This window comes from Oratosquilla oratoria, chromosome 32, assembly GCF_046742065.1.
Source record: "Oratosquilla oratoria isolate Oo_2021 chromosome 32, ASM4674206v1, whole genome shotgun sequence".
Classification (NCBI taxonomy): domain Eukaryota; kingdom Metazoa; phylum Arthropoda; class Malacostraca; order Stomatopoda; family Squillidae; genus Oratosquilla; species Oratosquilla oratoria.
The window spans coordinates 5,284,573-5,309,651 of record NC_134808.1 but is presented as its reverse complement, the minus strand read 5'-3'; the positions used below and the strand labels follow the sequence as shown (position 1 = coordinate 5,309,651).

The 25,079-nt window shown below is 37.4% G+C and overlaps 1 protein-coding gene across 8 annotated transcripts in view; it reads left to right on the top strand.

Annotated features, from left to right (window-relative positions):
- LOC143041743 (coronin-1A-like) overlaps window positions 1-24,323 on the top strand; it is a 195,162-nt gene extending 170,839 nt beyond the window's left edge. For 7 of the 8 annotated variants that reach the window (XM_076213760.1, XM_076213759.1, XM_076213757.1 and 4 more), the window contains one exon: window positions 16,909-24,323. In XM_076213760.1, coding sequence (XP_076069875.1) covers window positions 16,909-17,040 — 132 coding nt within the window. In that variant the 3' untranslated portion in view covers window positions 17,041-24,323. The remainder of the gene's footprint in view (window positions 1-16,908) is intronic. The other variant, XM_076213764.1, reaches the window with a different exon arrangement.
- Window positions 24,324-25,079: the final 756 nt, after the last annotated feature.

Sequence of the window (25,079 nt, the reverse complement as noted above, 5' to 3'; positions counted from 1 at the left end):
TAGATGATAAGGAAAGACTGCATAGTTTATGTGATACCACATATTTACCAAGTTGTATTACATGGGAGAGAGCTACACTCGTAGTGACCCCGTCTTTGTATCTCACAATATCTACAGCCACTATCCGAGTTACGACCTAGATAGGTTCCGACCAACCAGTCGTAAGTCGGATTGGTCGTAAGTCGGATCCTATTCAAAATGGCCGACACGAGGGTTCTACTCTAGGATACATGATATCAATCTGTTGCATTTTTAAGTAACTTTTTCTATTGAATACTATTAAATACAAGCTGCTTACTGTTTATCAATGCTTTTTAGTTTCATTTTTATAATTTTTTATATATTTTTTTTAATGTTTTAATACTGTACTGTATTTCAGTATATATATGTATGCAGGTACTGTATGTATATACTATACCTGTGTACACACACACACACACGCGAAACGTTAAATACATTGGATCCCATACTCTGTGTTTGGCTTCTCTCCTACTGTTGTATAGTATTGTTTTCAGTTGCTTAGTTGTTAATATGATATGGTAAGTTAAAGAAAGAAAATACTTATTATAGTGTATTCGTATTAGTAAACTCATAATAGGCATCAGCTAGATGTGGTCATAAGTACGTAAATATCCTTCATCCATAATTGATCAAACTTCCACAAATGCCTTAGCTGCAGGCGCATCACTGTTAGCAGTCTCACCTTTCGACAACACGTGGTGAACCTGGTAACGCTCTCGAAAGCAACAAAACCACCCAGCACTCATTATGAACTCATGTGAAGCGTATTCTTCACCTGCACGTTCTTTCAACATGTGAAATTAACTTGTAGCCTTACTTTGCACTGCTTGCAACGTCACTCTCACATTTCTTTGCCTATTATCTTCCCACCATGTGTATAGCATTTTTTCCATCTCTGCCGTAACTGCCGTACGCGATGCCGGTTGCCACAACTATCTTACGCACTGTGCTGCCAGACATGTACAGTAAACTCATAATAGGCATCTGCTAGATGTCGTAAGTACGGGTGGTCGTAACTCGCGTACGTCATAACTTGGATAGTGACTGTAGTTTGTTCTTAAATTCTTGTAGGGTGTTTGCACACAATATTGTTTTGTCTAATTTGTTCCAGACATCTCTGTGTGGATTTTTTTTTTTTTTTTTTCAGATCTCTTCTATAACTATCCTTTTTGAGTTTCTTTTCATGTCCCCTTGTTTTTCTTTTATCACACTTTAATAATTCTTCTCTGTAAAGGACTTCCATGCCTTTCATGATTCTGCTATAGGAATTGTCATGGAGAATCAGAATAGGGGCTAAAGATGACTGAATATAAAACTGACTGAAATAACAATAAGAGACTTGGCTGCTGCTGCCAAGCTATAATCAACTCAAACACCAATAGACATGAAAATACAGTACAGAATGTAACTTACAAAATGTAATAGAATATAATGAAGTCAGAAAATGCTACAGTTTATACAACATTTCGGATCACATGAAGAATCATCACCCCAGATTTCAACAGGGTGACAATTCTTCATGTGGACTATCCTAGGGTGACAATTCTTCATGTGGGCCATCCTGAGTTTACAATTCTTCAGTTGTATAAGTTGATGACAATAAGCATAATTCTCATTTAACCTAACCTAAACTAATTTTATTCCACTGTTGATATTCGGTGTACAGGGGTGACAATTCTTCAGGTGGGATCTCATGGGGTGACGATTCCTCATGTGGGCATTCTGGGGTGACAGTTCTTCAGGTGATCCAATATTTCTTACATATCATTATCTGAACATACTGAACTCATCATATGAGTTGACACAACATAATATATAGGACATAGTATATGATATCTACACAATGAATAAGTAGGGGAAAGGAATTAACTTTAGAGATTCATGACTGTTACTCTGACTGGTCCCAAATAGACTGTGATGACATAGCCAGTTTTGTCAGTTGTTTATTGAGTATGACATGCAGCCAAACAAATGGCTTGGAGTATGAAAAAGTCCAATAACAAAATATAACATTCTTCACCCCCTATATAAAAAAAAAAAAAAAAGGGTACTCCATAGGTTATCAATCCCATCCCTATCTGTCCAGAGCATTCAATATACAGGTTGACCTCTGTACTAGAGGTATTGATACACTTGCCTCTACATCAGCCTCTTGGTGAGGTTCAGTGTTCTTTGGAACTCGAGGAGTGTTGCTGTAGGTATAGCCTCTGGTGACAATGTAGAAGAGGATGATTCCTGATTTCCAGCAGGGGAGTATTTGACCTGTCTTTTGGGATAAGAAGCCAAATCACGAACTGAAACTGTTGACTCCTGTCCATCCCAATGTCTAATATTAGCATAAGTTGGATTAACATCCAGTAGTTTGACTTCATCAACCAGAGGTTCGTTTTTGTTTGTTCTAACGAATCTTCTCGATAATACTGGACCTGGTGTCATAAGCCATGAGGGTAGAGAGCTTCTAGAAGCAGAGTGACACTGAAAACCAAAGAAATGTTCATGTGATGACATTTGTAGATGTAGATAGAAGGGATCTAAGAGTGCAGTGCATCAGTAAGTACTAATTCCCAGTGCTGATCGAAAAGATTCCGTGACTTCAGGGACAGCTGGATTGCCTTCCATATAATACCGTTGAGCCATTCCACATGTCCACTGCCAATTGGGTGATATGGGGTAGTTAGACTCGTGCCAGCCCTCTTTTGTGTGAGGTAGATTTTGAGATCCTTAGACATGAATGACGTTCCTATATCAGAGTGAATATAATTAGGCATCTCACATAAACTAAATATTTGTTACAGGCATTTGATTACAGTTGTTGTATTCATATTGGGACATGGAAAAGGAAAAGGAAAACGGTAATATTCATCTACAATAGTAAGTATATAGGGATTACATGAGGCAGTTGGAAGAGGTCCTTTGAAGTTGATGCTTAGCCTCTCCATTGGTTGAGTTGCCTTAATGAGTTTTCCTTCTTGAGGTCTATAGAACCTCAGCTTTACCTCCGCACAAAACTTACAGGAAGTACAAACCTTTCTGACATCCTCAATAGAAAAGTGGAGGTTCGTAGATCTCACAAAGTGCAGCAGGCAAGTCACTCCTAGGTGACATAGACCCTTATGTAGTTCAGTGAGAGTAGATGATGCAGAGACAGTAGAACAACAGAAGGTTCAAGAGAAGGCATCAGGAACCACATTCTCTGTACCAGGGCAATAATGTACTGTATAACTTAAGGCAGCGAGTTCCATCCACCACTACTGGATCTTGATATTCTTGATTTTGGTGCATTTCCAGTTGTTGCACATGAAGACTACAGAACACTGGTCAGTAATAAGATCAAAATGTTGTCTAGCAAAGAAGTGACCCCATTTACGGACAGCTTCAATTATGGCCATGGCCTCCTTTTCTACAATGTGATAACACATTTCACTTCCTTGTAGAGTCCTAGACATAAAACCCACTGGTCTCCCACCCTGGTTAAGTACAGCTGAGATAGGTACTTCAGACGCATCACATTCAACTTCAATGGGCAAGTTTTCATCCACTGAATATAACATTGTTCTTTCAAGTTCTAACTTGAGCAGATTGAAGGCCTGTGAAGGTTCTTTATCCAAAGGAAATTTCTTTGCACTTGCTAATGGTCTTACTTTGGTTGAAAAATTGTGTATCCATTTGGTATAGTAAACAAACATACCCATGGCTCTCTTCAAAGATCCCTGTAGTGGAAGAAGCCTCTCAGGATCAAGTTTTATAACCCCATTTCCTACACAGTAACCAAGGATATTAATGGAGCATTGAGGGTTAAGTTTCTATTATCGACGACTTTAAGAAAGTGTTGTACATTACGTTCATGTTTTTCTTGACTATGGCCAGTCATAGTTATATTGTCAAGATATGGAAATGCACACAGTAAATTTTCTTCTTTCACAAGCTTATCCATGGTTTGTTGAAAGACTGACTGCCACTCCATTTGTCACTCCAAAGGGAACCCTACAAAATTGATATAGGCATCTATTGGCCTCAAAAGCACTGTATATCTTGTCCAATTCTTTCAGTGGAATTTGGTGATGTGCTCTTTTCAAGTCAAATGTACACATGGTTTGTTGAGAGTTTATTCACCATAGTGTCGATTCTTGGCAATGGATAAGCATCTACCTCTGTATATTGATTCTCAGTTTGTGAACAATCAACACACATCCTCTTATGTCGATTCATTGGATCCTTCACTACTACAACTTGGGCCCTCCATGGGGATAAGCTATTTTCAATGATACCCTCAGCAAGCAGATGGTTCATTTCCATTTCAATAAATTCCTCGTCATCTTTACCGTAATATCTCGACAGTTAGGTGACAAAAGTTAGAAAAGAGAAGGTTCGTCTACAGCAGCTGCTGCCAAAGAACAATACAAGTCAGTATCGGGTAATTTGAGTGTAGGTTTTGGTCTACTGTATTCAATAGTTACACACTGATGCTATTTTTGGAAATCCTGGCCAAGCAGTACCCCACAGCACAAATCCTTCATTAGTGCAAGATGAGTGGATGGGTAAGTTTGTCCATTAAGATGTAGCATTAAGTCAACTTTGACATAACCATGAGAGTTAGTGTGCAATGATTTCTGAGCTAAAGTGACATCTTTATTGGTTTGATGTATTAGAAGTTTCAAGTCCTGTGCAACTTCCTCATCTATGTAACTGTCATCACTGCAGGAATTGACAAGTGTCATTAACTTTCGCCCATTGATTGTTGTCGAGGTGGCCACTAGATGGAGGTTCTGAGGGAAAGTGGTGCCAGAGATAGTGGCAAGGACTGATAGTAGGGAGGAGTCAAACATAGTAGCTATAGGGGTCTTACCTGTAGGTGCTGGCGCCTTCGACATAAACACATGAGTGAAATGTCCATTCTTACCACGCTCATTACAGGTAGAATTTTGAGCTGGGCAAGTAGTACGCCCATGGCATAGTCCACAGAAATGATATCTACTATTCATGGATAGAGTGGCTGCAAACACCTGATCTCCAGCAGTTGTCACACAATCCTCAGGCATAGGTTTATTCTTCACAGTATCATCCCATGATGTCCAAGCATGATCAGGGTCATCAGAACAGTGTTGTGCACAAACTGAGGAGTTATGGGACTGTAAGAGCTGGCATTGCATTGAGCCAAGTCTAAAGAATAAGCTTGATCATAAGCTGCCTGTAAATCTAAAGTCTTATTTTCTAAGAGACGGTGAATCAAAGGAGAGGTTAAACCATTAATAAAGGCATCCCTAATTAACTCTTCCTTGTACTGTTCTGCACTAACCACATTACAATCCTTACCTAACTTGTGTAGTTCTCTCAAAAACTCAGCTAAAGTTTCACCAGACTTTTGTTGAGTTGCGAGCAAGTGCCTAGCCAATATTTCGTTGGGTGTCTTTACATATAACTTTTGTAAAACAGAAATGGCAGAATCATCAATATATTCATAAACATTATGACTAATACAGTTCACAAGAGTTCTTAGCTTGTCATGTGCATTTTTACCACACTCTTGTATGAAGTTGGAGAAAGTCTTGTATCAGTGTTTCCACTCTCACGCTGTAATGAAGGAGCTGGAGTCGAAGTCCAGATGGGCTGGCCTTAGTAGTTTTTCCATTATAGAGATGATTAAATTGAAATAATAATAAGAGAATTTGCTGCTGCTCCCAAGCTGTAATCAACTCCCATGTATACATATACCAAAGGCTTTTTCCCCCTTATAAGGGAGGTAGCCAAAAAACAAAGGCATAAAATCCATTCCCACCCATTCCATCCCTAACATATTCCTTCCACTTCCCTCCACCCTCTTCCCTCCCTCTTATCTTGGTACCTCCTGGATGATGGATTATCCCTGCATCTTGCCCACTGCCCTGGGTCAGAAGAGATCTAAAAAAATATATATATATACCTATATATATAGCTATCCACATAGAGCACTGGATACCTGGAATAAATTAGATGAAAAAAAGTGTGTGCAAACACTATTCAAGATTTTAAGAAAAAACTATGCTGAAAGATATGACGGGTCACCACAAGCATAGCTCCCTTCCTGTATAACACAACTTGGTAAATACAGCTAGGTAAATCCACAGCAAAGCTGCTTCATTAAATCGGTGAACCCCTCTCCGTCCCCATAATATAATAGAATATATGTGGAGACAGAAAATGCTTCAGTTTATACAGTATTTCTTACATACCATTTACTGAACATACAGAATTCATCATATGAGTAGACAATGGATTATATAAGACATAGTATATGATATTTACATAATGATTGAATAAGTAGGGGAAAGGAATTAACTTACATAGTCATGACTGTTATTCCGACCTGTCCCAAACAGACTGTGACGACGTAGCCAGACAGTTTTGTTAATTGTTTATAGAGTATGACACGCAGCCAACCAAACAACTCTGTATTAAAAAGTTCAGTGACAAAATATAATACTGACGTTCACCACACATGGTCAACATCACCTGGGTGAGATGTTTAGACAAGACTAGGAACCTCCCACAAAAGAATGGGACCAACACATTTCATAAGGGCCAGAAGGGCAATAGATGCTGCATACATCACTCAACTCCAACACCACCACTAGGCACAGGAGCATAAATTGGGAAATATGGATGGAGATTGGTGGGTGATTGAATAGGATATTGGACCATCAGAGGACAAGCTACACTGAGACAGGCTGCACAACAACAGTTGACATAGAAAAATGTGTGGGGACCACCAAATACCTACATTGGAGACTTGCCTGGTCAAGATTGAGTAAGAATCCCTTATTGTGTTTGTGTATTCATTCCTATTAGAAAAGGGCTTTATGGTGGAATGTCAGGAAATTAGGTACCTTTGCCATCAAAGTCTGTACTCTAACATGTTTCTGTTTATGCACTGTGAAGAGCTTGTAGTAGATTTTGCAAATGTATACTATGTTTAGAACATGAATATTTTACTTTTTTGTAGTAGGTGATATTTAGATTATTTTGTGTATGCATGTAAGGGCAATTTTAGAATATTCTGTATGTGAATGGTGATATTTAATGTGGAAGCCTTTTAAGTCATTCACCATTTGTTTATAAAATGTGAGAACATGACTATTTCAATCCTTGGCATACACATATGCAGTACAAATCATAATCTTTCATTTTATATCAGCCAGTCAATCAAAGATTAGGAAAGATGTCAGTGCAATAATGTATTATAAACTCTGATCTCTTGACACTATTTGTGCCATTCCAGATTCATGTTAGCTTTATATATGTATTCATTTAAACAAGAAATGTGTTCCAATTTATATACCATCATGGTTCCTTTACAAGAGATTTCCCCTAACATGTACTTCATCAACAGCACTTTTGCCATCAAAGGTCACAATGGGACTATGGAATAAAGTGGGTAATGCAAATTAATTAATGAATGTTAAATCTAGGAGTGATATTAAACTGTGGTAGTGCTAGTATGCTGCATCAAAAAGTGTGTATGGTATTGTGTGAAGGTCTCTTTGCCAAGTACTTGAGCAGTTGGACTTGCCTGACCTTCAAAGTGACAGCTTCCCATATCTAGAAAGAGAAATGGGACTGGCAGAACTGCAACAGTTACTGGACTGTTACATTGTTCAGTATGCTAGGCAAGATGCTCCTTTCAGGCCTGCCCTTGGTCATAATCTCTTAAATTCAGTTGTTAAGAAATAAAAATATATGATTTATGTTATTAACATTAAAATGTCTGTACATACAGGTTTTCATACTCCAAACTTGTTCATAAGTTCAGCAGTTATCATATTTTTCCAATTTCATTTTTCCAGTATATATATATATATATATATATATATATATATATATATAATATAATTTTAAGAAGTCAGGCTAAGGAATACAGTTAGTTTAAGCAACGAATGACAAGTAATGAAATGTCTTATACTGGTGGGTCTCGTAGATGGAAGATAAGATGGAAGTTACCCTTATTCACCACTGTACTGTAAAATAGTACTTATGTAAATTTGACTGAGCTGCATATATTCATGTGTCCCAGATGCTTAAATCTCATTCCATATCAAGGTCGTATTAAGTACACAAAGGTGAATTACAGTTTCATTTCAGATGCATAAAAATTTTAGTTATGTATATGGGTTTGATATGTGAGAAAGTTTTAGCAAAAGTTAAGTGTTTTTTATGGGGGCCTTTATGGATTTGGAAAAAGTTTGACAATGTAGAGAGAAAGGCACTGTGGGAGGTTTTGCAGATAGATTGGGGGAAAGTTGTGCAGTCAAGAGTTTTTATGAGCATAGTAGAACTTGCATTAGAATGAGAAATGGAGAAAGTGAGTGGTTTGAGGTAAAGTTGGGGGTGCAACAGGGATGTCATGTCACCGTGGCTGTTCAATGTGTACACGGATGAGGTGGTGCGGGATGTAAAGGCGAGGGTAATGGGTGGGGGACTGGAGATGGTTAAAGAAAATAGAGAAAAGTGGGGGGTGAGTCAGTTGATGATTGCTGATGACATTGCACTTGTGGCAGGGTCAGAGGATGGATTAAGGGGGTTAGTGATAGATTTTTGGAAGGTATTCGATAGGAGAAATTTGGAGGTAAATCTGGGTAAAAGTAAGGTGATGAGATGTACAAGATTAGAGGATGGCAGTAAGTTGGAAGCAAGGCTGGTGGAAATGGATAGCTTGAGGTATTTGAGGTCACATGTGGCAGGAAAGGGAGGAGCGGAGGTGGAAGTAAATTGTAGATTGAGAGAAACAAGTAAATGCCTTGGGGGGATTAAAAAGTGTCATGAGAAATAGGCATTGGTGAATGGATGTAACAAGGAGACCATATGAAGGGGTGATTGTGCTAATGGCATTGCATGGGGCAGAGACCTGGAATTTAAGAGAGGCAGAGAGGAAAAGTTTAAACGTGTTTGAATTAAATGTCTGAGAAGTATGGTAGGTGTTACAAGGTTGGATAGTTTGAGAAATGAGGTGAAGAGGAGAGATGGGGGTGGAAAAGTAGATGGCAGATAGGGCTGATGAAAGAGTATTGAGATGGTTAAGAAAGATTAGTAAAAGAGGTGTGGAAGGCAGAGATGGAGGAAGTGAACTTGAGGGAATGACTGAGGATGGGATGGGTGGATGGGGTGAAGAGGGCATTAAGCAAGGAAGGGAGAAGGCAGGAGGTAGGGATGAATCGAGAATGACTATGAATAGGTGATACTTTGATGCAAGGAAGGGAGGGGGTGGGCATGGGGGGATAGGGAGTGGTTATGTATGAATGATGTATTGATGCAGCCCCTCTCTTTTTTTCTGCATGAGAGGAAGAGGGAGGGGTCACCAATTAAGTGAAGTAGCTTCGCTGTGGATGTGCTGTGTCTTGCTGCATTGCTATTGACCCAGGGCAGCGAGATAGAGGGATGATCTGTCATTCATGAGGAGCTAAGATGAGAGGGAGGAAAGGGTGGTGAATGGGAGTGAGTACTTGTTACCTCCCTTATAAGGGGTTGAAAAGCCCTTGGACTTTGAACATTGTGTATTTACCCAGCTGTATTATACGGGAAGGGAGCTATGCTCGTGATGACCCGTCTTTGTATCTCTCACCATCAACTTTTTTCTTAAAATCTTGAATAGTGTTTGCACACACTGTTTCTTTGTCTAATTTGTTCCAAATATCTATCACTCTGTATGGGATTTTTTTTTTCTCCAGATCTCTTCTGTAATTATCTTTTTTTTTTTTTTTTTTTTTTTTTTTTTTTTTTTTTTTTTTTTTTTTTTTTTTTTTTTTTTTTTTTTTTTTTTTTTTTTTTGCCTCTTGTTTTTCCATTGCCCCATTTCAATAAGTCATTCTTATCTAAGATTTCCATTCCTTTCATAATTCTATAGATAGTAAATCTCCTCTTTCCCTTCTTTGCTCCAGAGTTGGTAATTTAATTTGGACAGTTTTTTGTTCATATGTCATTTTGGAAAGAGTTGGTGCCAGTTTTGTTGTTGCACTTTGTATTCTTTCTAACTTCTTTATATTCTTTTTGGTACTGGGTGTCCATAGTGTTGCTGCGTACTCTAGTTTTGGTCTTATTAGTGTAATTGAAATATTTTTTTATAATTTCCTCATCCAAATAGGCAAATGCCACTTTCATTGACCTCTATAAATTATAGGTTTCTCCGACTATTTCATTAATATTCTTATCCGGTGTCATGTCTTTGCTAATCATCACTCCAAAGTCTTTTTCTGAGTTTACTTTTTTTGTATATGAATGGTGTTATGATGCATGAGGTGGAATGGGTGGGGGGATGGGGGGTGAGGTAGTATGTGTGAGCAAAATTTGACGCAGCCCGAAGGGATTTCTCCCTGTCTTCTCCTTTTATGCATGGGGGGACTGAGAGGGGGGGTCGCGGATTTAATGAAGCGGCCTTGCTGTGGATGTGCTGTGCCTTGCGACACTGCCTCTGACCCAGGGCAGTGGACAAGGTGCAGGGATGACCCGTCATCCAGGAGGTGCTAAGATGGGAGTGGAGTGTATTTAGGGATGGAATGGGTGGGAATGATTTTATGCCTTTTTCTTTTTTGGCTACCTCCCTTGGTATATGTATGTATGTATTTTTTTTTTTTTTTACCTCTTCACCAATTTTATAATCTCTCAATATTCTGTTTTTACTTTTTCCAAATTCCATTATACTACATTTCTTGATATTGAATTTCACTTCCCACTTTTGAGTCCATTTCCAGATCTTGTCCAATTCTTGTTGTAATGAGTTGCAATCCTCCTCCACTAGAATCAGTAGAGAGAAGAATGACCAAAATGATACATGGAATCAGAAATTTGCCTTATGAAGAGAGGCTTAGGCACCTTAAGGGGACCCCCCGCCCAAAATATTTTTTTCTGAAGGATCTTGCTGATTTTTTCTGAGTGATATCTAGGTCTAAGGAAACCTTCACAGCATGAGTTTTATTCAGATCTGACAAGTAGTTTTTTATTTTTTAATAAAAAACTTAAAAAATACCATATTTTTGGGCTTCTTTCAAATCCTATCTCCTCTTACAATTTTTATTCGATGTCTTTCATTTTACAGCAAAAGAATCTTCTACATATATAAAAAAACAAAATAGAAAGCTTTTTTTAATATCTTTGTTTAACCCCGAGGAAAAAATATATAAAAAAAATTATCGAAAAAAAAGCAATTTTGACTTTGACACGTTATAAAAAAAAAGTTATTTAACATATGCAAAAAAAACTCTCTATTTTATTTTTTTCATTTATCTAGCTATTAATAGAGACATCATATGTAAAAATCGGTTGAAAATTGAGGGAGGAGATAGACTTTGAGTATCAAAAACTTACATTTTTCAGAAATGAGTGAAAGTTTTTTTTCCTTAGTTTGACTAAATTTTACATTGGTCCTCCTAAGACCCATTGAAAACAGGTTCCATTGTATTTTCATGATGATTTTGCATCTTTCAAGTAACTCAGGCACTTTGTACCCTCCTACAGTGTAGGATATTATTCACTCAAAGTGAGGGTCTCATTAGCTGCCACCTCACTCTTTGTCGCAAAGTTTGAGTTCTTGGTCTAGAATGACCCAGCAAGGTAGTCTGATTGCTGTGATTCAGCTCTCTTTCTTTTCTTGGGTTTCCTTTCTGGTATTGGAACAGGCTCTTGCTGCAATAGGGACATCACTGTGAGGTTTGAGACTCTAAACCCAAGGTGTTGCAACAAGGAGGCATCCTTGTAGCCACTTGTTAGCAAACAGTTGTTTGCGTAGAGACAACTTGTCTGATATAGGTGTAGAGGACAGAGGATCAGGTGCTGAGGATGTGGATGTAGATGGAAGGGAGAGAGCTGCTGGAGGGAGTACTAGTGGTGGCGGAGGTGGTGATAACAAAGTTGATGCTGGGGTTCTTTCTTTCTCCCCTTGAGTTGCTAATGTAGACGTTCTTATCTTCTGCAAGTGTGCCTTTTGTTTGGATAGCTTAGGCAAGGCTAATATCTTCAAATATCTCTTCACTGAAAAATGGATGCGAATTTCACACGGCAAATTAGTGAATGCGGCAAGCTAATGTGTACATGTCCTTTACTTTGTAAGGCTCAGGCCACTGCCAGTTGTGCAGGCTGAACTTCCTCACACCACATACTCACGTGCATGCCGGACGTATGAGAAAACTTTGAGTGTATCAAAAGCAAAAAAATAGGGTAAAATATTGTCAAAACGTATGTAAACAATGGTCGTGCGCAGCATGTGGCTGCCGGGGGAAGGGAGGGTAGGCCCTTTAAACCCTTTAAAAATGGTGGTACGATAAAAACACTTTACCAGCATCTAGAGCAAGATCCCTACTATGTATTTATGCAATAAAAAAAAAAAATTGAATTTTTCACGCAGTGTTGGGTGATCTAATAGAGGTGTTCAAGTGGATCAAAGGCTTTAACAAGGGTGATGCAAACAAGGTCATCATATTAAAATGACAGGGCAGGACTTGCTGTAATGGTTATAAACTGGACAGATTTAGATTTAAAAAGGAAATAGGCAAGAATTGGTTTACTAATAGGGTGGTTGACGAATGGAATAAACTTAGTAACCATGTAGTAAGCACTGAAACTATCAGTTGTTTTAAGAAACGATTAGACAACTTTATGGATGGGGATGACAGGTGGTGATGGATACAGAGCTGCCTAGTGTAGGCCTTATGGTCTCTTGCAGTCTCCTTCATTCTTATGTTTGTACTTTCTTCAGTATTTTTGCATCGTCTGCAAAGAAATCCATATAACACACTACTCCTTCGTCTATGTCATTTATGTATATAGCAAACATGATCGGGGCCAGTACTGATCCTTACGGGACACCACTTATCATTTCTTCCCAATTTGAGAAATTGTCTCTACTACTCACATTTTTCTCCCAGTCAGGAAGTCTTTCATCCATTCCAATAATTTTCCTCTGATGCCACCTATTGATTCTATCTTCCTTATTAGTTCTTGTGTGGTACCTTATCAAATGCCTTTTGTAGGTCCAGAAAGGCACAGTCTGCCCAACCAAATTCTTGGAGCCCAATTCTCCAAGAATTTGTCAGTTACACAATTTTCAAAGTTATTTTCAAGAATTTTTCTTTTTAGGGTATGTGCCCCGTGGGGCTACAGGGAGAAGGATGCCTAGTCCCTCTCCCCGTCCCTTTCTTCTCGCCTCTTATGATCCAAGTGGGATCAGATGAGAGGGAGGGTGGGAGGGGTGTGGAGTGTATGTAGGGATGAAATGGATGGGAGTGTTTTTATGCCTTTCCCTTTTTGGCTACCTCCCTTGGAAGGGGGAAAAAGCCTTGGTATATGTATGTATTTTCAAGAATTGGGCTCCACAGTCACCTCTGTTTGCATTAGTGACAAAAACCTCAGCATCACCACCCAACCTCACTCATCCCACCTCATTGACAAATGTGAAGATGGACCTAAGCTATTCTATAAATTTGTAAATGGCAAGCTAAGACACAAGGAATATTCAAGCTAGAAGTAGAAAGGGTAGTATATGTAGAAGCAAAAAAAGCTGAAATTATGAAAGTTTCCAGTTGGTATCAGATTTCAGGGAAAAGAAGGAAGTAACTACAAAATATGTAATAAACATTATAGAAATAGAAGAGTGAGAAGTAAATTAGCTTCTCAAGGACTTAGATGAGGTTCAAGATTGAATATTAAAGAATCCAGAGAATATTTGGTGGACAATATATGCCAACAGATTGTTCTTCGGAAGAGGACTGGAAAATGGCAAATGTAGTATCAATTGGAGAGAGGTAGTCTATACTTGGTATATCAAGGAGTATAAGGCACAAGGTTTTTTCCTCATTTTGTTATGCAAATAATAGCTGATGATGTAAACTGTAAATTTACTTATTTTTGATGATGTTTGATTACAAATGCAGGTACTCAAGGTTGTGTAATTATTTACCAAATTTGTAGTTAATTACATAGTAAATAAAGTTCTCACAATCCTACATAGATACAATACAAATATTATTGCAATATTTCATATCTGAGAGATCTGTGAAAAAATGGATCATTGCTAGCTACTCCAAGGCTTCAGGTTTCCAGTGAAGTGAAATGCAATCCTGATAACAATGATATTGTTTCAGCCATTGGTTCATTCATTTCTCCCGTGTCATGGGTATCCAGCATTATAGAATCAGGACATCAGATTGATATATTGATTTATTCACCCCACTACAACATATATAGGAAATCAGAGTATTTGAATACTGTGGTGTGTGAAGTGGTAAAGTTTTCTGACACTTGATTTGCTTGCAAAGTGTGAGCCATACAATATAGTGAATAAGGAATTTGTGTTGAAATATATCAAGGTTGTTATTCTGCAATATAAACCAGATAGTATTCAGCATATGAGGTTGAAATTATATGTATTTGATTGGTTGGGTGTTTTGATCAAGCTTTTGTATAAAAAATGTGAATGTTATGAAATTTTCTCATTATCATCCATCTGGGTAGGGGCTGATGATAATAATAATGGTTATTTTAACTTTCACTGGAAACAGTCATGCAGTTTCTGTTAGTCTCCAGGCCTGTCATGAGGTATCTCAGGGAAGAGAATTTGGACTGTTGTCTGTGTTGTGTTGGTGCCAGAAGTTTCTATGCCACCAGCATGTAGTAGGAAGGGGATAATATTTTCAGTTATGAGCAGTGAGTTGGAAGTAAGTTCGGAGTTAGCGGTCGTCGTGTCGCATCTCATTGTGTGTGTGTGTGTATATATGTGTATGTATATTTGTGTGTATGTATGTATCATACTAACATGTAACAAAAATTAATAAATAAAAAAATCCTTGAAGGGAGAGCAACTCCCCATAAGCTTTGCTTCTCGCTCTCCCTTTTCAACAACTAATTTTGTAAAAATAAATTTGTATATATGTATGTATAAATTGTATTTTATATTGTTGAATAAACCTTAACTAAGTCTAAAAGGAGAGAGGCTGGAGGAAGTGGATAGCTTTAGGTATTTGGGGTCACATGTGGCAGGAAAGGGAGGAGTGAAGGTGGAGGTAAATTGTAGATTGAGAGAAGCAAGTAAATGCCTTGGGGGATTAAAAAGTGTTATGAGAAATAGGCAACTGGGAATGGATGCAAAGAGGAGATTGTATGAAGGGGTGATTGTACCTATGGCATTGTATGGAGCTGAGACTTGGAATTTAAGAGAGGAAGAGTTTGTGTGTGTTTAAGATGAAATATCTGAGAAGTATGGTAGGGGTTACTAGGTTAGATAGTGAGAAACAAGGTAAGGAGGAGAGTGGAAGTGGAAAAGTAGATGCCAGATAGAGTAGTTAAAAGATTATTGGTATGGTTTGGACACATGGAAAGAATGAGTGATGAAAGATTGGTGAAAGAGGTGTGGAAGGCAGAGGTGGAGGTAGTGAACTTGAGGGGATGACTGAGGATTAGATGGATGGGGTGAAGGGGTGCTGAGCAAAAGGGGAATGTCTGTTGAGCAAGGGAGATCGCAGGAGGTAGGGATGAGTGGAGTGTGTATTTACCTAGTTGTATTATACAGGAAGGGAGCTATGCTCGTGGTGACCCGTTTTTGTATCTCTCAGCATCAAGTTTTTTCTTAAAATCTTGTATAGTGTTTGCACACACTGTTTCTTTGTCTAATTTATTCCATGTATATATCACTCTGTGTGTATGGATGATACTGTTGTCCAAGGAAGGGGGGGATGGGGGATGCTTATGTGTGAATGATATTCTGGTACATCCCAAAGGGATTTCTTCCCATCTCTTATACTGCATGAGGGGACAGAAAGGAGGGGTTGCAGATTGAGTGAAGTGGCCTTGCTGTGGATATGCTGTGCCTTGCTGCATTGCATTTGATCCAGGGCAGTTGGCGGATGCAGGGCTAGCCCATCATCCATGAGGAGCTGAGATGGGAGAGGTGGAGAGGAGTGAAATGGGTGGGAGTATGCCTTTGACTTGGCTCCCTCCCTTGAAAGGGGGGGGGGGAGCTCTTGGTATATAGATAGCTTTCCTTATAGGAAAAGATGGAGGAAATACAATGTTTGTAGAGATCTTGGGCTCAATCCAGAGATAGTGTCAGCCCTTCAGAACTGCATAAACGTATATAGGTATGTTGGAAAGTTTTAAAGATGGGCAGCATAGATGATTTTTGTTGATATATGTTGTAGCCTCACCACCTGCAGGTTTCAGTCATTGGTCTCATCAATGGTAATCTTGTGAGGTGGACTTCAAAGAGAATAATCTCACAATTGCTCATCCTTAAAACCTCACAACACCTTTACCTCTATCTGGTTTTGCAGCCCTGAGAGTCTGTTGTATTCACCTTTCTCTATGCTTGGTGTGATGGGAAACAAAACAAACAACCTACAAATACAGTAATCCCTCCCACATCTGAACTTATTGGGCTACAGGGTGTTCAGATTTGGGGAGTTTTTGGATATGCTACCGCCATGCTAGCTGGTGACAGAAACTGATCCACAGAAATGCAACACAGTCAAGAATTCAAAGGTCTTGGAGGGGCTAAGGACTGTTGCTACAGTGGGGCTGCAGATTTCCAGTCTGAAATTTGAGGCAACAGTTATTGTTCTGGTTGTTATTATATAGTTGTTAGTAAACCTGTGCTCCTGAACTTTATCTATTCCCAAATGTATTTTGCAAAATTGAAACATTCTATAGCCACTCAGTGTGGATAATAGTTGAAAAGTTGAGAAAAATGTAGGTTTGAAAAAATATATAATGATTGCTTATGTTAGATAATGACTGCTCAGTACTTAAGTCCAAAATTTCTAATATAGATCTCACAAGAAAGATTGTCCCTTGTTTTTATATCTTGTATTTAATTTGAAAAGTCTCAATCTTTTTCATGCAATATTCAGTAATTTATGATTTATTGGTTTACAGTTGCGACGAGCCTACACTGCCCAGTGCGAAGAATTAAAGCTGATACGAAGACAGGTGGTGGCTAAAGATCGCAAGATAAGGGAACTGGAAGATCAGATCAATCACCTCAAGTCAACAATGCCAGTCAAATAAAGAGACTGAACTGCCTACTCTCTATCCCCTTTTTACTAAGTTTATAATTTACATGATTTGTTGACCAAACCTTTGTTTGGAATGGTTGTAAAGGTATGTAGACATACATACAAGGAGTGCCATTATATTATTGTACTCATAGTATGTTGTTTCTATTGGTTATAGGCAGCTTTTTCTGTAGTAAGAAAAAGCTAGTGAGTGATGTTAATCAGATGTGGTTGTTGGGGTGCAATATTCCAGTGTGCAACAATGTTTCCTATTACAAAAGTTTGGCATCTATTTCTTAGGGTTTGAACACATGAATGGAATTATACACGATCCTTAAGTTTCTAATGTGTAATTCATGAATGATAAGTAAAGTAATTGGAAAAGGAAATTTTTTAACCCCTTCCATGCAGGGTCCTATCCTAAGCTGAACAAAATTGCATGGTATTAGCCAGACCACAATCTTGAAAAGGTCATCATTGTAGCAAAGGAGTTAAAGTATGGGTTGCTACCTTGGCGTAGCTCTGACCCATCTTGACCATAATTCAACTCTTTCTCTTGAATATGCTTTGTAATTTCTATGCTGGTGTCCTTTTTCAACTATGTTTCATTTTACTATTGCTTCCTTGCAAAACTTGATAGAATATTTCTCAGAGCTACGCATTTTTAATTTCTTTTAATCAATGTTTTATCAACATCTTTCAATGCCTCTGTGTTCCCATGTACAAGCCCAAACTTCATTGGTTTAGCCCATTTCTCTCTGTACCCAAGTGCTGTGAGCTTGACACTTGTGTTCTTACTGTAAAGAAATTTTGTATTTATAAATCTTGTTGGATCTGTTTACAGCTGAGGCCAGTAGTCTTGTTTACCAGGTCATTTTTCCATGATGGACATGTACACACTCCGAGATGTTATTTGAAGCATTGCACTAATTATAGAAAATGATTCGGCAAACCATAGTCTTGTGCATGCCTCCAAATTAAGAGCATGGACTGGTTTTACCTTCAAGATTACCAGTTTCCCCTCAGCTGTGCAGATTTTCATTTGGTCACAATTTTGTTTAAAACTAGTAGCATTTTACAAATCATTGTTATTGGATATTTTAATGTTACTGCAATATGGGTCTTCAAAAAGTTTTTTGGTGGCTTGTAGGGAACAGAAGGGTCATTGGTCAGATAGTTTCAATGAGGTTGAGTCAATTTTAATTATTATTCATTTTCTTTTCTTTTGTATAAACTTTCTCAGTTATCATGGGCTTTCATAGTAAAATGGTTCAGTAATCATAAATGTATGGTCAGTTGTAGAATTGGTGCGGAAAGCACGAAGAGGGACCTTGGTTTGCTACTTGCGTTGTGGAATGAAGATGCAAAAGTTGTTTTGCATTTTATTCATTTCTCATTGTGCATATTTATGTTGACTGTGGATGCTAAACCAGTGATCTGCCATGTTCTGAATTAATTTGAAGATGTTAGTCATAGATTTGATGTGGGTGATTTTGTTTGATGTATGCAGCATATCATTAGGACTACTAAATCCCTTTGTTTAAGATGAGGCTCGTTTATTTGAAATCTTTTGCTATGGACCAAATTATTCTTAAGATAATGAAATGCGGAATGATTGCATGTTATGTGACGTACAGTTATCTGCCTGTGATTTTTTTTCCAAAGATGAAGATACATTTCACTAACAGAAAGTTGACTTTCCTCAAAGAATGTTAGATTAAGATACTGAAAGAGCTTACTGTATGTAAATTATGTAAATTATTTTTGGTAATATTAATTGAAAATGTTGATGTGTTAGCTTGAACATTGATTAAAAACTTGGTTTGTTTTTATTAGACAGTAGAGTTGGCATAGTAACACCAAATTTTCCCAGTAATTACAGTATATGTTAAAAAAAATCTTCAATATGGTAAGAAATCTGGACATAGAGTTGAGGTTTGATAATCTTTTTGAACACTACTGGGTGACCTATCATAGAAGTCTAAGGTATTTATACCTGTGATTTGAAAAATATAAAGAATATCAGTGACCAGGCATACTAAGATTGCAAAATATAGGATGAAGATGGAAGGTGTATTCATGGAAAGTCAGGAGTTCTCTTTTCATTTTCTTTTCCATGAGAGCCCAGTATTTTAGTGGGTGACTGTGCAGTAGCTGGCAAAAGTCTTGAACCAGATTATTATTTTCACTACACAAATATGAAATTTGTTGGCAATTTTTTTTTTTTTTTTCTTCTTTTTTTTTTTTCTTTACAATATTTACTCAAAAATGTACCAACCAGCAACAATTTTGTGTGTGTGTGTATATATATATATATATATATATAATATGTATCTGTTGTAAAATCATAGCATGGTTCAAGACTTACACCATAACTATGTTTGAATGAAAGGCTTCAAAGTCTTCAATTATGAATTGGAAATTTATTGCTTAAGACTAACTACATGTAAGTACCTATAAGTACCTTTTAAATGGTGTTGCTATAACCCATTTTGCAACGGAAATGCAAGTTTTTCATGTTCTTGGAGCTGTTCCTCACTCTCATTTGAGTCATATTCAAGAAATCTCAGTATTACAGTTAAATAAGTTCAGGAGTCCATGATCAATTGGTAAGGATAGTTATACAGTTGAAAGGTTTTCTCAGTACTGCTGTGTGAAGTGGATTATCTCTTTATATTTCACTCACTCCTCTATGTGTGTGTTTGTTTTGTGTACATTTTCTGTTTCTTTTACCACATAAATTAACAAGATTAGGTCATTGGTTGGCAAAAATATTTGTACAGTGCTAGTTGTATTTTAACATTGTAGATAATGAAAAATTTTGGTCCCTGGAGCCATATGTATAAAATTAAGTTCATCATTTTCCTTGTATTGCATTGTAAGTACGTGGATGAGCTTGTGTTGTTGATCTATGAGTAATTTTAGCACTGGTTACATATTTACAATGTAGACACAAGAAAGGTCTTGTTTTTTGCAGCTGTAGGTATGAAATTACAGTAGAACCTTGGTTCTCGAATGTCTCGCAAGTCAAGCAAATCTGCTCTCGGGCAACCTGAACAGAGCCAAGGGGTGAAATACAAAGTTTTGTGGAAAAGTATCACCCTGATAAAGCTGTATGCAGTAGATCAGTAAACATTTTTGGTCCATACCCAAATCAGTTCTGGAACAGTTTTCTAGAACATGTTGTGGTCAAGATCCGAGGTTCTACTGTACAAGTTTTTTGTTTTTTGCAGCTATACATATAAGACTGAAAAGTTTATATTTTTCCCAGTTTGTTTAAGATTTATTCGTTCTTGCAAAGGTTCAAATGCTGCGTCTTGACAGTTCTGCAAATTAGTGCCTCAGAATTCTAAAGATATTTTGGATAATAGTGAAAATACAAGATGTAGCTGTGGTTGTTTTGTAAAAGAGAAAAAGCTTATTTTTTCACTGGCAATACTGTTTGTATGGTTTTATTTATTTTTATTTTCTTTTTTTTTTTACAATGGTAACTTGTTGGAACTTTGCTTTTGAAAAAAGTAAGTTGTATATTTTTTATAACTTGTGTTGAGAAGTTGCAGTCATCTTTAGTTGCTGATGTGATCAGGATGTTGCTCTCCATCACCTTTTGGAATTTTATTTTTATTGAAAATTTGAAATATCATTTATTTTTCTGTTGCTGCTATTATATTCCCAATTTTAGTTTCATTCCAAGTTCATCATTATTGTATTATGTGATTGTGGCTACACAATAGTCGTAGTTAAAAAGGAATATATAATGTATATTGAGGTGATTTACATGAAAAGTTTGTCATTGAGTGAATAAAGTTAATAAATTTTTACAAAGACTGAGAGATGGGGAAAGTTAATCAGAATGAATAGGAGAATCTGTAATTTGTGTTTGGGTCGTATAGACATAGAAGGAGAAAGTTTGACGTGGTATGCAACTGTCGTAAATGTTTTGAAGATGAAAAGCATGGAGAATTGAGCAAGATTTGCAGTTTGCAGATAGACTTTTCAATGTGATGGTAAACTGTATTGATGTTTTTCTGGTCAATGCTGACAAAAAATCTGAGGCAAGTCCCAGATTAAAAAGTATCTCGGGTAGATTGTACTGAAGTTTCAACACCTTTCAGTTCAGGGTTCATTGGCTGAATATAATAATTTTGGAATAACTAAATGAAACCCATAAAGTATGCCTAGGTTATGGGTTGATAAAAAAAATGTCTGGCTATAAAGAAGCAAAATGTTTTAGAGATACCTTCCGATAGGGGGAAGTTTGTGACGTTAAACCATATCATATCACATTTAGCAAAGCAATCAATTGTAGAAGGAGTAGCAACATAAGTTTGGAGCAGTTCATTACACAAGAGACTTCAGTGATCAAGTACATAGGGTGTGAAACTAACAAGTGTACAATCCTCTTGACCATGATTTACATCCCATAACCTACACATTGATTGTAGTGCAGCTGAAGACCATTTTCTCTAGTCTCTTAGTGACTTATGGGCAGAACCAGTGGCTATGACCAACATCCTGGGGCCACATACCTTCTGCAAGAGAAAACTAGGGCAACAGATTGATGATTGAATGATTGATTCCCTGGTCAAGACTGAAATGCTTTGGTTCGGCTTTCCAGTGGGACGGTTTGGCCTGGAAGAAAAAAGCCTTTCATTACTTGTATATTGTTGCTTGTAAGCTCAGGGTAACAAAACCAAGGGATATTTCTAGGTAGCTTAATAGGGTTGTTGAATCAGTTGAAGTGTAGTAGTATTTTTATTTAATTTTTTCTTTTTATTTATTTATTTATTTTTTATACAGTATGGGGACAATTGGGTTGTTTATTTGCAAAGAGGCTACAAGTTTATTGCAATGTGCTTTTGGCTTCACAGGTTTACAGGGTTGAATTGAGTTAATTTGAATCAGGCATTAAAACTGGGCTCAGCATATTCTATATCTAGATAATTGTGATTCACGGTCATTTATGATACCAAACTGGTAGAAATGTAGGACCATTTGGGCAACAGTAGGAAATAATTTGTGTTTATTTTGTATCAATGTATTATCATTATCTTTATTGTTATAATTTTCTTTTTTCATTTAATTGTATTCTATTTTGGTATTTACCCTGTTCTCTCTATTGGTTATTATTGAGATTATCAGCATTCAGGGGTTTCATGGGTCAGGAAAAGATAAAGGTTCACATATGACAGAAATCTTTGTGTAAGACATTCTTTCCAGACATATCTTATGCTTCACAATATAGTACATTAAATAAATAATTGCATAACAATAAAAGAGGTATTTACAAACTGCCTCTCAATATGAAATATATTTGGTGACAGAGCTTCACAGTGACATATTTTGTGGTCAGTGTATCTAGCAGACACTTTAAAAGTATGAAGTGTATTTTGTGGTTGGTGCTTTACAGTGCAAGATGTACTTTGGTATCAATGCTTGACAAATCCTGACAGTTACTGAAAACCAGTAGACCCAAATTTTAAGCATTGGTGGAGGTTAGCTTTATTAAAAAGAAAAGAAAAGAAAAAAGATAGTAAGAATAATGTGTTGTATAGTGGTGGCCTTAGAAATTGTATTCCAAATATAGGAGAACCACAGATTATTTAAAATCCCATTCATGGTTTACTCCTTGGTCATTGCTTGTTCCAGGTTCACAGCAGACATTTTTAAGCCTTTAAATGTGAGATATTTCCAATGCATAAGTAAAGCTGCATAGAAGTGATGTACCTTTCATCACAAAAGGGATGTTTATGATAGACTTGACTCCCTTTGGTCTTCAAAATTTATACAAGAGTCCCCTTTACAATAGCCCTGGAGCATCTAGGAAACTGGCAAGAGCCAACTACTGGACCTACAGTTAAGGTCCTGTGCTTAGTCTGTGGACCAAGTTCCAGTTCATGGGGCTGAATCTTTGTGTAAGATTAATACTGAAAAACATTGCCTTATTGCTGCTCGAGTTAAATATACAAATTGACCATCTTAGCAGGAGAGTTGAGGAGAATTATTGAAGAGTCAGTGGGTGGAGATAAAGTAAGATCTACTTAGTTCCAAGTCTAAAATGTGGTGTTTACATTATAAATACATATAACAATGGCTATTTCCCCCCCTTACAAGGAAAGTAGCCAAAAACAAAGGTATCAAATCCACTCTCACCCATTCTATCCCCACATACTCTGCTCATATTCACCCCCCACCCCTCCCTCCCTCCTCATCTTGCTCCTCCTGGTCATCCCTGCATCTTGCCCACTGCCCTGGGTAGGAAGCATTGTAGCAAGACACAGCTCATCCACAGAAAGGCTGCACCAATTAATTAGTGCCCACCCCCCACCCCATCCCTTCGTGCAGAAAAAGAGAAGACTGGGAGAAATCCCTTTGGGCTATGTCAAAATATCATTCACACATACTCCCCATCCCCACCCACTCCCTTCTATGCAAAACAGCATCATCCATACTCAGACATTCCCTTCTTTCCCAGCGCCCCTTTTACCCCATTCATCTACCTCCTCCTTGGTCCCCCTTATGTTCACTCCTTCCACCTCTGCCTTCCACACCTCTTTCTCCACTCATTCTTTTCATGTGTCCAAACCATCCCAATACTGTTTCATCAACCCTATCTCCCAGCTCCCTTTCCACCCGTTCTCCTCCTCGCCTTGTCTCTCACTCTATCCAGACTAGCAACCCCTACCATACTTCTCAGGCATTTCATCTCAAACATTTAAATTCTTCCTGTCTTCCTCTCTTTATGTTCCATGTTTCTGCCCCATACAGTGCTGTCGTCACAATCACTCCTTCATAAAATCTCCTCTTAGCATCCATTCCCAAATGTCTATTTCTCAATGCACTTTTTAATCCCCCAAGGCATTTACTTGCTTTCTCTCAATCTACCTTCTTCCTCCACTCCTCCCTTTCCTGCTACATTCACACCTAAGTATCTAAAGCTATCCACTTCCTCCAATCTCTCCCATAATATTCACTGAGGAAATAGAAGGAAAGGTAGTGACCAACGTTCCCTCTTAAGCTGTGTGCATGTGCGCTCACACATACGTTTTACAGCTAGCACACATAAAAAAATGCATGCACACAAGGTTTTCAAATTATATTAAAATCCATTCAATAAAGAAGTTCCACTCAAACATCAACTTATGAATTCTCAAAAAATATGGTAATTTACCAGCCACCAAACCAATAATTGCTTTCTCTCCCCCTCCCCCCCTTCATTACAAAGGATTACAAAGGCAGAGCATGCTGACAGGAGACCTTTTATAACTAGGTCAGATGCAAAAAAAAAAATAATAATATAATTATAAAAAAATTAAATAAAAATTATAATAACATAAATAATAAAATAGATACATAGGTACAGTTAGATAATAAACAAACAGGCAAATAATAAATAATGATAAATTGACAAATAATAAATGAAAGTAAACAGACAAATATAAAATAAATGGCAGTCATGACAGCATCCTGCCGAGATGTTTATCTAAACGAATCTTGGTTTCGAACTAAATTACATTACAGTACCTATGCAGGAAGTCTATTACATTCATTAACTACGTGATTGGCGAAGTTGTTTCTACCCACTTCCAAATTAAACCTATTTCTTGTCAGATTCTCATTCATTGTAAAAAATTTTGTCACTTGATGTCAATCCCCTTTAGAATCTTAGACCTGTATCAAGTCACCTCTCAGTCTGGTTTTTTAGGGAAAATGGATTCATATGTTTTAGTCAATTTTCATATGATTTATTTTTTATATTTGGAATCTGTTTTGTGGCTTGCCATTGTACTTTTTTCCAATCTGTCAATGTCTTTAATGAGATTCACTGACCATGCAGAGACAGTATATTCCAAGTGTGGATGGACTAACGATTTATGTAGCTTGTTAATGAGAGATGGGCTTTTAAAATCAAAGGATTGCACAGTCAGTCCTAGAATCTTATTTGCTTTCTCAGAGGCTGAAATATACTGTTTATATGATTTGAGATCATTACTGTGGAGGTAATATGCACAAACTTACAAATTGTGTATATTTGCTTAAATGATCAGATGG